Source organism: Camelina sativa, chromosome 11, assembly GCF_000633955.1.
Source record: "Camelina sativa cultivar DH55 chromosome 11, Cs, whole genome shotgun sequence".
Classification (NCBI taxonomy): Eukaryota; Viridiplantae; Streptophyta; class Magnoliopsida; order Brassicales; family Brassicaceae; genus Camelina; species Camelina sativa.
This window is the reverse complement of record NC_025695.1, coordinates 28,706,752-28,723,408: the sequence shown is the minus strand read 5'-3', so window position 1 is coordinate 28,723,408 and position 16,657 is coordinate 28,706,752. Positions and strand designations below refer to the sequence as shown.

Here is a 16,657-nt window from a genome sequence, read left to right as displayed (position 1 = left end):
GGTTAATAATAGCAAATATAATTAAAGAAAACTTTAATTATGCTTAATGGAATTTATTCTATTGATGTGATATTATCGGATATCCAATCATTTATGATATAACTCTTCCAGTCTCAAAAAAATTCATAGTGTTTATAGTTTTGAATCTATTCTGTTTTCAAATAAAGGTTCTAGATGGATATGTGTGGTGGGATATGGTTGATTTAGCTGCAGGAACGAACCAAATTGTATCATAATTCTATAGATAAATACTAGAATTGGACTCGTGTTAGAGCACGGTTAACATTTATTTTATTTATTTTGTAATTTTTATTTAAATTATTATATATGTGATTGTTTTATTTGTTTTTAATTTTTTTTTTGCTCAAATACTATGCCATGAAATCATATGTTGAATATAATTTATGAAAATAACATCTATTTTATAAGATCTATTCTAGTAGATCTAAATTTTGACCCGCGGTACACTGCAGTTTAAGTTATTTGATAAAAATATTAATTTTTGTTTGTTAATTTTATTTGATTTGTTTAGTTTTTAAAATTATACATTATATTTTGATTGTTAATTATATGACTTAACCTACACTATACCGCATATTAATTATTTTGTTACAGTATTAATTAATCAATTTAATTAGATACGTCTATTAATCTAATATTCATATTGTTAACAAAATAATGAGATGATATTTTATCCATGTAGCACCGAATTAATGACATTTTAAGTTTCTATTAATATCTACTCAAACATGTCTAGCCATATAACCCGTCCTAATCTAGTTGAATTTTTAAAGTTATTAAAAGTTGAAATTCTTTAAAATAACGAACCATAATAAAATACATAAAATTTTTAATTTTAATGCTTGATAAATCAAGGTTTCTGCTCATTCGTTTTCAGAATCATTTTGGTCTCTTTTTTATTAATATGACTTTGAATCTTTGCCTAGTTTTCTTAGGTGATTTAGGGCATTTTTTAATATATTTTTTCATTCATCAGTTGAGCAATATATGTCTGTTTTAAAAAATTTAAATTACATCATATGCAAAAAAAATTATAAATTTTATTAACTAAATATATTAGATAAAAAATTAAAATAATTTAAATATAAAATAAAATAAATGTGAAAGAAGAATCACATATTTTTGTTTTAGTTAGGTTGAGAGATTTCATTATCTTTTAAATGTTACCTATAATTGATTTATATGTTACTGTAATTAACTAAATTCATACTATACTTACTTACCAAAAATCAGGCTAACCCGTATATTAAGATACACCTATGTCATAAATTTATGACAAAAAAATCATAAATATATTTATTATATAGTCTACTAAAAAATGCCGTGTACTTCCGTTTTATTTATTAATGTCCCCTAGTTATTATGAGATTCATTTTTCCACTTTTAATATGAATATATATATCGACTCTCTTACGATTATTTTATAGTATATCTAACTATTAGTTAAATTCTTTAATTAGTTGGAGGGAGAGACATTAGATGATGATAACCATGTTACCACTTCCATAAAACTTACACTTTACGGGACACGATTCAATGTTTTTGTACTTGTTGAAGTTCAATGTACATAAGATGTCATTTTAACCTATATAATATAGATTCGTATTACTTCTTTTCATAAAGCTAATCGATCAGGAAAATTATTAATATGTGAAAATATTTTTCTTTAATTATTTATGTGGTGTATGTTATGGTTTTATGATATTATTTTCTGAAAACACCATCGATCGTATAATGTTATTGGTTTTCCTTTTATGATTTTTCTTATGAAAACAATTTTGTGATTTTTTTTCTTTCCCTCTAATGTTTTATATCACAAAAAGCAATAAGTATCTATCGCGAAATGATTTTTTTCCAGTGTTAACATGTTAGAAAGAACAAACAAAATCTGATGTTACGGTGTACATTTGTTAATTTAGTTGATCGATTCATGTGTGTGAATCTGTGATACGTTTGTTTAACAACTAAAGTCTAAAGATTTTGAAAATATGATACACTGTGAAAATTATACTTAGCTCAACTCGAACATTGACAGATGCAGAAAATTTAACTAACCTTATTGTTTAGGAAGCTGCATGTTCTAGACAAACGACTGCTCAATTTGGAACATCAAAGTACAAGTTTATATGCTAAAATATTACTATAATTAATTAAGATAAAGATGCATCTTCCCAAGTTGGTCATTTACATAATAATACTTTATGTCATCATATTCTCTCTTTACATAAGCATATAACATATATAGTCATATTATATGCATCGGTAGATATATATTTTTATTGCTTTAATTTATGTGTACATATATTACACATAACATAAGCCTAATAATAGAGAAAAGGCTATGAAAGAAAGGCTATGTGTGACCAAGATTTTGTAGGTGCATATCTTGAATCTTTGAACTTCATAAGAAGCAATACAAGTACAAATTTAAATCTTTTATAAGATTTTTAAGTTACTATATATGGTTTTATATTTACTTCAAACTATGAATATTATAAAATATAATTTATTAATTTAAATGCATAACCTTCTATAAACTTGACAATATTATGTATACTATAATAAGATACTAAATTAAAATATTTCTTATCAACTTCAATTATCTTTTCAAGTAAGTAGAGGCATGTGTATTTCACAAACAAAATTCTTAATGATTTATTGTACAAGATCTCACAAATAAGCATTCAATAATTAATCCTTTGGACTGAACAAAAAATTACTCTTTAAAAAGTTATAAATTACTTGTATTACCTATTTATTATATAGATTAAGAATATTTGTCCTTATAATGGATTTTTTGTTTGTCTTCTCAACCGTAGAAGCAACAGGCAGAATATCCACGTGTTCTTTGTAGACTAAATTAAGATCCTTTTTTNTTTTTTTTTGTTAAACAATATTCTTATGTACTTTTTTTTTTCTAAGAAAAAGCAAGTTTCCCGGGAACAAGGTCCGGCCGCTCGAGTGTAAAGCAGACAATTATAATGAAACATAAAGCAAATTTCTAAATTTTAATTGATTACATAAAAGAAGAAATTTTTTTTTTTAAAAATTCAGCATATTGAAGGAGTAGTCATGTTTGTTTGATGTGTTACGGTTGGTACAAGTTTTTTTAACACCAAGACTTGCCTCAAATTTTGGGACCTATATATATATATATATATATAGCAAGAAAAAGAAAAAAGACTTTTTATATTGGTAAATGAAATTTAAGCACCGGTTTGTGAAATATTAGACATGATTTACATTTTTTCCTAACCGATCAGAAAACAGTTCTGAAGTACATATTTTACCAATATACCAAATGAATTTCTGACAATTGGGATCTTAAATTTGATAGTAAAAATATATATCTTGATGGTTATGAGGCTTTCTAATATATATGATCTATCTTGATTATCAAATTTTTGGGTCTTTTTGTTTTCTTGTTTTTTTAGAACTCTTCTAGTTACACTAAGCAATTAATATCGTAAAGATTTCATAAATTAAGTAATAGTACTAAAGAAAATTGACATCTTTATAAATGAAAAAAAAAAACTAAGAATCAAACAAAAACGTGGTGAAAATAATAACCACCCACTTATTAGTAAACATATATATATATATATATATTCGAATTGTTAGTGCAACAACAACAAAAAATGCATATAACATTGTGGGTTTTGCCGGTTTATGGTACACCTTTGTTTTTGCTATAAAAAGCCAATACTCCTTCATTTTCTTTAGACATCTCTTATTCTCTCATCATCTCTCTTCTCTTCCTTCTCTTCCCTCTCTTCTTCTCACTTTTTCACATAAACTCTTTCTTATATTAATTCATATGGTGCCTCAAAGAAATCTATGGCCATCTAGGGTTATCTTGAAGATTAGAGTTTATTCTAGCACACACATAGTGGAACAGCGTTGCATCATGAGTCCAAACATGGGCTATCTAACTAACTGTATTTTGTGTTGTTATATATGCTATATAATATAGTGTATTCATATTCCTGATGTGCTTTGTATATATGCATCTAGTAATAGAGTTGTTATCATGTTTATAAATGTTGAATTGGTGGAGGAAGAGAGCTTTCTTCGGTCCACTCATGGAGTAATATGTGAGATTTAATTGACTCTCGACTCATTCATCCAAATACCATATGAATGAATATGCCCGCATATGGTAAATGAATTAATGATGCGAGAGACAAATTGAGTCTTCACTTCTCTATGCTTGGACTGAAGGGAGCTCCCTATTTTTACTTTTCTATATGTAGTACCACATTTCATCTAGATGTATACAAGCATTGATTTTTTGTGTGTAACTAATGATCAAGTTTAACGTTGATATGATATATAAGTAAGTACCTGACACTCGACTTATATGAGTGCTTCTGGTGTTGTTTTGCAGGATGCAGCTGTGGACCTCCATGAACATTTTCGAGTCCAATCTATGAAGATTATAGTACCTTTCTCTTTGAAATGAGTTGGCATCTAATGAAATAAAGTTTAACTACAAAAAGCAATAACAATATTTGTAGATAAGGTTTTACTAATTCATCACCAAATGTATTTTTTCTTCTTCTTTGCATTTCATGTAAGGTATTATGTAAACAGCTTTCGCTCAATGAAAGGTGACTTACTTGTAACTAGTTGTTACAATATTACTAAACGCAACTGCAAGTTCAGAAATTGATCTCTAGCTTTCGATCCATACAATCAGAATATAAGAAAACCAATTTAAAAAGTTGATTTATGAAATGTTCAAAAACAATCGCTTTACATGTGTTTGAATAATTAGGGTTTTGACAATAAAACCCTAAGATGGGCTGTAAAGTATCAATTCAGACGACATGGAGAGAGAGAGAAAGAGATCTCAGTGTTCAACGACAACATCACCTCGGGTCTTGATCTCTTTTCACTGCAACAAGTTCCTAGATATGTCTTCTTCATGGTTGGAAATAAAAACCCTTTAATGACTAAACTACCCTCATGATAGGGTATCCTCTAGAGGGCAAAATCGTATTAAGATCGAAGTTTGACGAGTGTCAACATCATCATCATGCATTGATCTACATTTCGTTCACATATATATTTTCCATTGTACTAATTTACAACTTGAAATTTGAAATTTTTTTGTGAAAAAGAATCATTCTTCAAATCGGGGGTTACTGAGCGTAATCTTCACATAATCAAAAACTATCATTTTTATCTAGGTTTATAATAATCCATGGAGCATGACTAAATATATGTTTGAGATTCTAGTAATGATGCCACACATCTCCACCCAATAGAAAGAAGAAAAAAAAAAGAATTTTAACTAATTGAAGTTAAAATAATTTATATGTATGTGTAGTCATAGTTAAGAATAAGATACCAATTTTTAATATTAATTAATAAGTATCAAAATTATGCTATTTTAAAGCATACAATTGTATGCCAAATATAGGTGACAATCTTTTTCCAATCCACTTTATAATATTGTGGTGTATATGTTTTTTTTCTTTATTGTTTTACTCATTGTTCTTTCTACATGTGTGGATTTATGGGTTTTGACATGTGGCATAGTCCTATGAGAAGTGACCTTGACAGACATGTATACATACTGTAGATATGTATAGAGTATGAAACTTAATTACTAAATGGTTTGGTTTGATTGAAGAAGCTAGCGCATGTGTTAGATTAGTTATGATGGAATTTCCAACCTATGCTTAGATATTGTGTGTGAAATGTCTAAATTTGACAGCTATTCTACAATATGTCAGCTGAAGGCCTGAAGCGTCTTAACATCTTTTTAAACTATAATTAATGACTGCTAAAAACCTGAATCCAATCTTAACAAAAACGGTTAAGGAAAAAACAAGTAAAAATACGCATACGATTCGTAAGTCATCTTTAATATATATACAGAAATATGTTTTTAGGTTTTGCTACTACGTACCTTCTATTGTTTTATTATAGGAATATACTTTTTCAGAGTAGCTAATAGATTGAATTCCACGACTCAAAAACTCTATCTTATATAGTACTATATAGTAAGAGTATGTAGAGCATCGTAATTAGATCCAAACACACCCCTAAATTATTAAAATAAATGTGCTTTGTAGATAGTTTTATACTTACAAATTTAGGGATTAGAAGAATACACCATTTCACAAACATGATGAGACAGAGAATATTTTTGGTGGATTATGGCATTTGACTTTAATCCCATTGGCACACTAAAAAGAGACAATATGGTGATGAAGGAGAATTAAGAATGCAGGTCTCATTATATTATAGGAGGTTTATACACATATTTTATATGCAATACACAATTAACATTTATATGTCTCTGTGTATGTGTATGTGAGAGATGGTGTGTGTGACATCACACAATCTCTCTTACAAACGACAATATATAAAGTGTGATGAAAAGCAACACCTGAGAATGTGCAATTATTATAATTGCTTAGTTGGGTACAGTTGACAGATCTTTTTGAGTATTTTTTCGTCTTTAATTATTCTAAGATAATTGTCACTAAGTTTCTATTCTCCAAAACATAAGTATTCACAAACCATGTGTGCCCCTTAACTTTATACAGTAGAGGAACTATATGAAGTATTTTTTTTTATTGTGAATTAGTAACTCCATACTTTTGGTCAGAACTTGCTATTCTTAAAACTGGTTTGAACGTTGAATAGTTGTGACTGTTAAAATATAATTTAGGATTTGTATAACTTATCTTATATGAATCTTCTAGCTAGCTAGCTAGTACCATTTATTTGTGATGATTTTGTATAACTTATCCATAGAAGTCGTTAAGTAATACAATTGACTGTCTAGAAACACATTCCATGAGAGCAAATACATGTATAAAATATACTCTCGATCGAAAACCAGTCATATCAGTGGATGCAGACTACTAATGGATGCAGTCTCTAGTACTTGTCACTTTGATCAGAGTCTAGGCCACGTAATGACTCTCTTACTACTAGACTCTAGATACCTTAGAAGGTGTTAAGATGTATTACCAAAAGTACACGATTTGATCACCTAGTATTTTGTCATATTTGACAAGGGTGATTCGATTCTTGCATTGCACGTTGTGAAGGGTAAAAAATGTTAAAATTACAAAAATATCTAAATAAGTAAATTAAAACTCAAGATGAAAGTGCATTGGTAATGTCCAACATTTAGGATTCGGTGCGTAATTTTTGTTCTATTTGTTTGTAACCAACTACAAACATAATGGTCCCCCAAACTTATCATAAATCTAGAGAAGATCTTTGAAATAATCAACCCACTTCATACAAATTTAAATCAGAAAAGAAAACCATGGCGGGCGGCATGGGCTAAAGTAGCAATGCTCCAAACCTCGAGGGCAGTTTTGTAAAATGCTGACCTAACAACATTTGTCAACCCTTCAACAACTACAAAAGCACTAAATAAAAACTCCCATTAAGTCCACTTCAATGGATCTTGTCAATTTCAAAGCATTGTGTAGAAGAAATGAATCCGTCACTTTCAGGATATTATTATATACAATGAAGGGAACATTGACTTGAGAAGAAAAGTTTCCTAAAGAAACAATATGAAGAGCAAGTTAAACATGAACCAATATAAACTTATCTCCTCCACAACGAAAAAGTTGAGTAGCATGTAAAAGTTACCTATTTATCTATCTGGTCCTTTGGTATCGTCATTTAAGCCTTATCAGAATCATAATTTCCCTAAGATGTGTTTAGGATCCCCAAGTTTATGGTACAATCTTTTACTCAATAAACTTCCTAGTCGCGTCCTATAAACTAAGTGCGGGACATGCGGTTGGTCTCTTGGGCCTCAAAGTTTCACCTTTTTCAACTTCTCTAATAGTGGCTTCCTTTCAGGCTTCAAATCCGATTATATGCCTACGCAGCCTCATAAAGGCCTAACATGTAACCATCGGGGCATCTCATGGCCGCAACCTAGTTGATCAAAAAAAAAAACAACCGCAAAGATACTTCACCATGTTCCATTTAAGAAAGCGATCGAGTCACAGATGAAACTTGAACATCTTCAGAAGAAACTAAACTTGTTACCTTTCCATGAATCTCATACTTGATAGTGCCATCTAATTCTGCTCCTAAGGCCATAAGTTTGTTCACTGTTGTATTGATGTCCGTAACCGTGAATGACAGAAGCGATGAGTATCCCTTCTCCGCAATATGATCACTGCGTAAAAAAAGAAAAGTCTTTGAGAACCACAAGACTCTAAGGAGCAGAACAAACAACAGATATATCACAAAGAGTCAAACCCATAAGAGATGAAGAGTGTTAAGTATATAGATGGAGAAGGAAAGCTCTTATCCGCTTAAAACAGAGTACCATTTTCAATATTCAATCATATATTCTCGGAATACAAAGGTGAAAAGACCAACGGGGATGATGAAAACTAGAGCTTTATGAAAGTAACAGAGATCAACAATTCAAAAGCATCAAACTTGTTCTTCATCAAACCAATAACAAATGAGTTTTCTCTTACAACAAAAATTATTTATATTTGCAATCAAACTATAGTGAATTGACTTGAAGAAACATAACAAAAGGTTGCAGCTTCATCAGATGAAACATTTTAAGAAGGAAAATAAACTTTTAGACGAATAAACTCAGAAAAGTTATCACTGAGGCAAATGATCAAACAGTTTGTGTGCATTAACGATAATGTAACAAAAAAGAAATAAAAACCTAGGAGATTGCATAAGGGCTAGCTTGAGAGGACCAGAATCGAGCTCAGCCCAGCGTAAGGTGACGACATTGACGGAGAAGTCGAGACCTTGCGCGTAGAATCGAGCAGCTTTTGGTACGTCTCTGTGAAGCTGCAGGATCCACCTTAACGACGCCGTCGCCATCTCCCTCCTCTCTAACAAAAGACGACGAAAGAGAGAATGTGAAATAAAACACCTTCAAAACAGTTACCCACTAGGCCCAATACACATTATTGGGCCTCTCTGAGCCTCAGTTTTAAACGCTGCCGTTTTGGTGTCGCGCTCTGCACTAGACCAACAGAAAAAAAAACAGAGTTCACTTAGCTTACTTACTCACAATCTATGTTAACTCAAAATCTAATCATCCAAAAATTTGCAATCGATATACAAATCTGTAGATGCGTTCGATTTACATTAGAAAATGAATACGAAAGTCAAGTATGTATCCAACAAGAAACTCTCGTTTTTGTGCGTTTTCAACCGAACCACTCTTTATGGGTTAGCCTTTGAATAGCCGAAGACGCGACTTTGAACTCTTTGCTAGCTTAGTTTTCAAAGTACTATACTTTACTCCATGAGCTGCCGCATTATCCGACGAGCCAAGAAGATCAGGTGCGACGGTTCTTGAAATCCATTGTCGAATAGGACTAGCTTGTCTTCGAGAAGATGGGAAATTGCAAGACGCTTCATCGATTTCACGAGTTTCAGACAATAACCTTCTGTGTGTTCGAATCATTTCCCCCATTACATCGTTCTTGTTCGTAGTAGCACACTGATCAATCTCATCTTCTGGTTTCTTAACGTTATTGCTGTTCTCAGGCTTCACATCTTCTTCTTCGTCTTCAATAGCTCGGGAGGTTTTCTTCTTTCCGTTACTCGATATTGCCCACGCCATTTGATCCTCGAAGTTAACTTGGAAACTCGAAGGGCTTCCGGTTTTGCCTTTCGGCTTTTCATCAATCGAACCGTCTTTGTTAAGTTGGTTAGGTTTCACAGTTTCGTCTCCGTGGGACAGAACAGGTTTCTTGAGCTCAAAGCAATTCGAATCGCTTCCTGCTGAGTCTTCTTCACAGTCTACATCCCGTGGTGGTGCACTCAAGGTGTTGAACGGGACAGATTCAAGTGAGTTCCGGCGGTTTCTCGGTACTTCATTCCGCTTCTCCTGAAGAAACGTCTCGATCTCAACCTCAAGCTTATCAAGCACTGATCTGTTGTTACCATTCAATGTATCTCCACCTTCTAATCTCATCTGCGTCCTTTCGTCAAGCCAAGATTCAGCAATATGAAGAACCAGTTGATCTCCTCCAGCTCGACCCGCCCAATCTTTATCAAGACTCTTCTTCTTTAAACCGTGAATCTCCTCTTCGTAACTCTTGATCCCTTTGGCGAACTCATCGCAGAGTAGCTCCATCATCTTATTTGATTTAGCCCCTCTCTCTAGCTCCTTGACACAGTTAGACAACGAAGACTTCACTTCCGAGAGCTCACGTGCCAGTTTCCTATGCAAACTCTCAGAACGTTTCCTAAGTTTCCTCTCATCTTCTAACTCTTTCCTCATAGACTGAACCGCAGAGCTTATCCGCTCAACTTCCTTATTCTTCCTCGACATTTTTTCTTCAGCTAGTTGCTTCACCACACCGTCTAGCTCGTGTCTATCCGCTTGCTGGTACCTTAGAAGCTCCTTGATTCGAAGACGTGAATGAGCCAGCTCGGTTTTCAAAGCTTTTATCAAGGAAATATTTGAGACATGCTGCTCCTCGAGGCTCCAAATACGGTTCAATACTTTAAGAAGTTCAGTTGATGTCTTGAGATTGTAGTGAGGTTCTCTAGACAGTCTTCCTCTGAACTCCAATGAACTACTTGGAGTTACCGCTTTGTTGTATGTCGTAACCTGCAAAACCGTAATCCATATGTTTGAATACAAATCTCCAATGATGCATCTGATGGATTCCTTAAGTTGAAAAACAATGGTTTAAACCTCAAGAGAGCTTCCGTAACTAGCAGGAGATACAGGCTGAAGAGCATGATTGTTACGGTCGATAGATTGATGATGCTTTATCAACATTTGACCAATCTGCCTCCTTAGACTTCCAGCACTATCTGGCTGAGATAATAATGTAGAAGGACCATATCAGATATTGAAAGAACTCTAAAACTAAATTAGATCAGATAAAGAACCATAACCTCTAACTAAAACACCAGCATCAATCAAATTGTCTTAAGATTCAAGTAAAACAGAATCACTCTCGTCACGCCTTCGAATTTGAAACCTTGTGAGACTTATAACAAAAGATGTAACCTTTTTCACAGTGAATCCAAATACTAATCACTTGCTGCAGTAAGAACAGAGTAAATCTTGACTAAACCAGAACACACAAAAAAAATCATCAAAATTCACACAAATCATCACGACCCAAGTTTCAAAATCCAAACTTTAACACTACCCATAATCCTAAACCAACTAATTCAAACGAATCAACCAAAAAAAACCAACCTAGAGAAAAAGGGTTAAATCCTAGAGAGAGAAAGAGAAACCTGATGATCAGGAGAAGGATCTCGAAGATATTGAGAGAGGTCAAGACCATTCTCCTTAACCACCGCCTTGCCGTGACGTTGTCGACGGTTATTACTAGCTCCGGCGAAACCATTAGCGCCGCGGTGCATTATATCAGAAGAAGCAGAGGAGTGGTAGTGATGAAACTCCCAGAAAGCAGCAGCGAGCTTTCTAGAGGAGGAAACAGCAAGGGTTGAGTTAGGGACGAAGCTAACGTGCACTGGAGTTGATGAAGATGGATTAATTCGATGATTATGATTCTTTAACTTTTCCACCAATCTTTCCACTTTCTGTCTCTCTTCTACTTCTTCTCCTCCTCCTCTCACTTTACTTTCCATCAAAAAGACTAAGTAATAATAAAGTTTCCACCTTTTTCCACCTTTTTCTCTTTAATTTCAATCAAAAGGTTCCCATAAATTTCTCAAAGTTGTCTTTTGAATTTTGTTTCACCTGTAAATTTTTGAACGTTGGATACTTTTTTTTTTGATGTGGGGTTTCAGGATTATTTTGTTTTCTTTTGGTTCCTATTTAAAAGGATTTCTCTCTATATATCTTCAAATGGCTACAATCAGTTTCTTTGAGTAAAACATCACTATCACACTATTAATTGCACTTTACCAGCTTGAAATTAATTATTTTTTAAAGAGAGAACATTCACCTTTCTCTATTCTCGGGGATGCTGTAATATATCGACAGTACCGTAACTTGGTACTTTTCTTTGGCTTTGTGTGTTGGCATTTTCCTCGTTCTTTGTATATCCGAGAAGTGAGAATTGGCTTCCTCCATTCAAGTTCCAAGATGTGTGTTGCTTCCTTTGTGTGTGTGTGTGGGTGTGGCTGTGTCAAAGACACTAGCTATCCCAGAAGTTCGATCATTTAACTAAGCAAAAGGCAAAGAGGCACACGTTTCTAACGTAAGAATTTTTTTCACTCAAATATTTTGTGGTTGATCTATGAAGTGAACAAAGCAAATTGTTCCACGAGGACCACGTCACACTTGCGAAATAAATAGTTTTGCCCATTAACAGAGACTGAAACTAAACGTTTTTGTCTGATCAGTTTGGTTAGCTCTAACATACTCATACAGTTTATGCTCAAGTTCTCATTTAACAGCATAAGTTCCAACCACTTTTATTCCAACAGCTAAATATGTTCCACCACCCTTCAATGCGAAGGAGTTTTTTCCAAGTGAACATGCAAGTTTCAAAATCTATCTTTAACATTTTTTGAGTACATTTTTGTATCATCCTCTCTTATCTTTGTATTCAAACAAGTCACAACTAAATTCTCTATAATCATTACAACCAAACACAATGATTTTCTTATTTGATAATATTAATTTCCTAAAATCTATCTACCTAATTTAAAGCAATATGTTAGATTAAATTATAATTCTCCTTTCACTTTTATTTAATCTTATATTTAATTATTTAAATTATTATTTAATACATAAAGTTAATAAAATTTTAGATTTTTTTCCAGCATATGATGTGATTTGAATTTTTATAAACGGATATATATTTTAAAAATTGTTTTAGGATTTTTGTAACCAAACAAGTATATTCAGATATTGATTATTTTACATTTGAGTTATTTTAATATATAATGAATATCTATCTTAACCTTTTTGAAGTACATTTTTGTGTCATCCTCTATATGTTATCCGGATTTCCACAAAATACCCTTAGGTTTAGACAATTAATCAAAGCTTATTAAGGTTATTTGTGTAATCCTAAATGTCGGGTTGGTTTTAATTCTCAAATCAAAATCCGATTGCACTAATCAGATCTTTTTTAATTATAAAAGAAAAATAAGGTAAACATGAAATTCTACAAATAAAGGAAGAAGATAATATCTACGATGGTGTGAATAACAAAACTGTTTTGAAATGATAGAAGATACAATTAATAGATTCTGATAAATAAGGTAAGATGATTTCATTTTCCAATTATAAGATCTTCTCACAAAACATAAAAGTACACTCATTAAAACATAGGATATTAGAAGCATATTCCGAATATAGTTTCCCGAAATTTTCATTTTGAAATCAAATCAAAATCTTCTAAACTTGCTCATCACGATTTTTGCGAATCCTAAATGAAAAACCCTACAATCTTAACTATACACTATAAATACTCTTCCTTCACTTCACCTTCAAGCACCAAACTCTTCCACTCTTCTCTTAAGCGAAAGCAACTAAACTATGGCTTTCATTCACCTCACCTAAAATCACCAAGCTCGACACCCTTATTCCAAAGCACAAGCAAACAAATTAATTATGACATCTCCAATGGTTCGCTTTCTTATACATCTACTCAGATGATATTGTGTTATATGAAGTTCTTCTATATGTCGTATTAAATATGTCTTATTTTTTAAAAAATTGCAGGTGACTCATTTTCAAAGTGGGTGTTGAAAAGGAGAACAAGTCAGATCATATATCACCAAGCAAACTTCAATCTTTATTTAAGTTATTTCATCGATATATACAGAAAACTATATACTTATATGAGTTTGTTTCTAACATTTGTCTAGATTGATTGCTAATGCCTTAGCTTCTTCCTTTTTTTTTTGGTTCATAAAACTTCACCTACGAAGCAAAAGATATGTATCTATCTTAACATTTTTGGAGTACATTTTTGTGTCATCCTCTCTTATCTTTGTATCCAAACAAGTCTCAACTAAATTCTCTACAATTTATTACAACCAAACACAATCGTTTCCTTATTTGATAATATTAATTTCTTAAAAACTATCTACCTAATTTAAATCAATATGTTAGATTAAAATATAATTCTCCTTACACTTTTATTTAATCTTATATTTAATTATTTGAATTACTATTTAATACATAAAGTTAATAAAATTTTAGATTTTTTTTCAGCATATGATGTGATTTGAATTTTTATAAACGGATATATATTTTTAAAATTGTCTTAGGATATTTATAACCAAACAAGTATATCCACATAAAGCTCGAAATACATTTTTGGAGTACAATAGGGTGCCATCATTTTTTGGCTTTTTGCCAACTTCGGGTCAGATTTATAACTAAAATTATAACCGATTCGATTATCCGGATCTTCCTTAAGATTACCGAATATTTTGGGCCGGTTTTTAATCTATAACATACTTATTTACATCCAATTAATGTCAATTAATGTCCATTGTATCTTAGGAAATATCTAATTTACATGCCGAAATTTTATGGCTGAGTTTGACAAAAAGAATTGATAACACAACTTCTATAATCACATCTCTATGATATAACAACTAATTCAAGATGAATACATCTTAGGAAATATCTAATTTGCGTTTAATAAACAATTACATATTTGGTAAATTCTTATTAGCTTTAAATGTACATTATTAATCCAATAATATCAATTGAGAATCAAAATAAGAATATGCCATATCATTCATTCCTAAATCATAACTAACCAAATCATAAAATTTATATTCTCAACTTGTGAATCAAGAGTTTCTACTAGGCCTGGGCATTCGGTTAACCGTTCGGTTTCGGTTCGGTTGTGTTCTGTTTCGGTTAGTTTGGGTATAGTAAGATAATAACCATTTGGATATTTTAGAAATTTCGGTTCGGTTAGTTGAAGAGCCAACCATAATTAACTTAAATTATATTGAAATTAACCAAATAAACTTAATATAACCAAAAGTAACCGAATATAACCAAAAATACATTACAAAAATATAAAAAAGAGGAAAAATGTTGATCCGGTTTTAAAAAATAGTATGTAACTTTGTAAATTCAAAATAACATCATTTATACATATTGATTATTTAAAGTATTCAATTGTTTTGAATGTAGAAATAATAAATATTTTAAGTTTATTTTATAGTTTTGTATAATACTAAATATATTTTTTGGATATATTTTAGGTTTTTGGATATTTTGGTTAACCATTTAATTGTCGGTTCGGTTCGATTCGGTTTCGGTTAGTTTAGATATAGGATTTTACTAACCATTCGGTTATTTGAGGAACTTCGGTTCAGTTTTGGTTTGATTTTTTTCGGTTCGGTTTGATCGGTTATTTGGTTAACGGTTATTTTGCCCAGCCCTAGTTTCTACAAAACCTATCTACAACCGTTAACAGTATATATATAGATGCAATTCACCATCGACTACAAGCACCACTAAACCATTACAATATTATATCAACAAAATAATATACATGTAGTGTACGGGGTAAAACCTAGTATAGTTTTCACTTGCACTCTTTTATTTTATTAAGTAGACGGGGTAAAACCTAGTATAGTCTTCACTTGCACTCTTTTATTACCTACTTAATGGGCTTAGAGAGCGTGTTAATAAACTTCGTAGTGTGGCCACATACAAGTACTATTACCTACCAATAGACCAATACCCTTCATTCTCACTCTTCTCTGTTTTATCTGTTAGTAATTGGAAATACTGGATTGAGAAATCGGTAATACTGAAAATATAGTCCAAAACTAAACCAATAAAAAACAAGAGAGTTCTTCAATCGTTTATATTTTTTGGTTAATTTGGGGAAAGTTAATTAGTGATTAGTTAAACGAAAATGTCATAATTTCACAAAAGTTACTTAAGTGACGAAAAATTGAGAAAATTATTTTAATAACAAAGGTTGATATAGTCTAACGACGTTTTAACTCTATGAAAGGAGATAAGTAGTAGTCTGAAAAAAAAAATCAAGGAAACCTAAAAATATATAGAGAAGTGGGGCATAAGATAAGAGGGAGAACCGAAGAAGAATAATGCAAAAATAAGACATGAAAGATTTGACCAATAAGATACTAAGATGTATGAATCAGTAGGTACAGACTACAAGACTTTGCATTACCATCAAAGACTTCAAAAATCATAATGTAACACAAGTAATCTTATACCATGTTATTAATTAGCTGGAGAGTTGGAGAAAAAGTCCGACGATTATTAGATCATAGATAGATACTTCATACAAAGTCTTTCTTTCAATAATAATAAAAAAAGATAGATACTTCATACAAAGTCTTTCTTTCAATAAAAAAATAAAAGATATTTTATTCAATTTTCCATATTATTTTAATTTAAATTTTACTATGACTTTGGTATATACAACCAGAATATTCGAGGATTCAATTCACATTGCGTGTGTAGAGTGTAGATTCACCCAAATATCCATGATCCCATCGGTCGCACCATATTCTCCAGAACAAACGTAGCCATGATACACATCACAATCATTATTAATTATCATGTTGTTATACTTTTATTTAAAAATATATTAGGGATTGTAATTAAAAAATAGTCTTTTAACAAAAATATATATATATATATTAGGGATAACATCACTTGTTCATAGATTTTGCATTGCATCATTGGTATGGTATGAAAGGGTCT

At 31.5% G+C, this 16,657-nt stretch overlaps 2 protein-coding genes across 2 annotated transcripts; both read right to left on the bottom strand.

Moving 5' to 3' along the window:
- On the bottom strand, positions 7,487 to 8,926 carry LOC104724531. The gene is made up of 3 exons (XM_010443028.2): positions 8,705 to 8,926; positions 8,059 to 8,191; positions 7,487 to 7,944 (listed from the first exon to the last, which is right to left on the bottom strand). Exons 1-3 carry the CDS (start codon positions 8,866 to 8,868, stop codon positions 7,888 to 7,890), a joined length of 354 nt encoding a protein of 117 aa, XP_010441330.1. The 5' UTR covers positions 8,869 to 8,926; the 3' UTR covers positions 7,487 to 7,887.
- LOC104724530 (uncharacterized protein At5g41620-like) lies at positions 9,086 to 11,743 on the bottom strand. Its single transcript, XM_010443026.2, has 3 exons — positions 11,260 to 11,743; positions 10,703 to 10,828; positions 9,086 to 10,615 (listed from the first exon to the last, which is right to left on the bottom strand). Exons 1-3 carry the CDS (start codon positions 11,614 to 11,616, stop codon positions 9,224 to 9,226), a joined length of 1,875 nt encoding a protein of 624 aa, XP_010441328.1. The 5' UTR covers positions 11,617 to 11,743; the 3' UTR covers positions 9,086 to 9,223.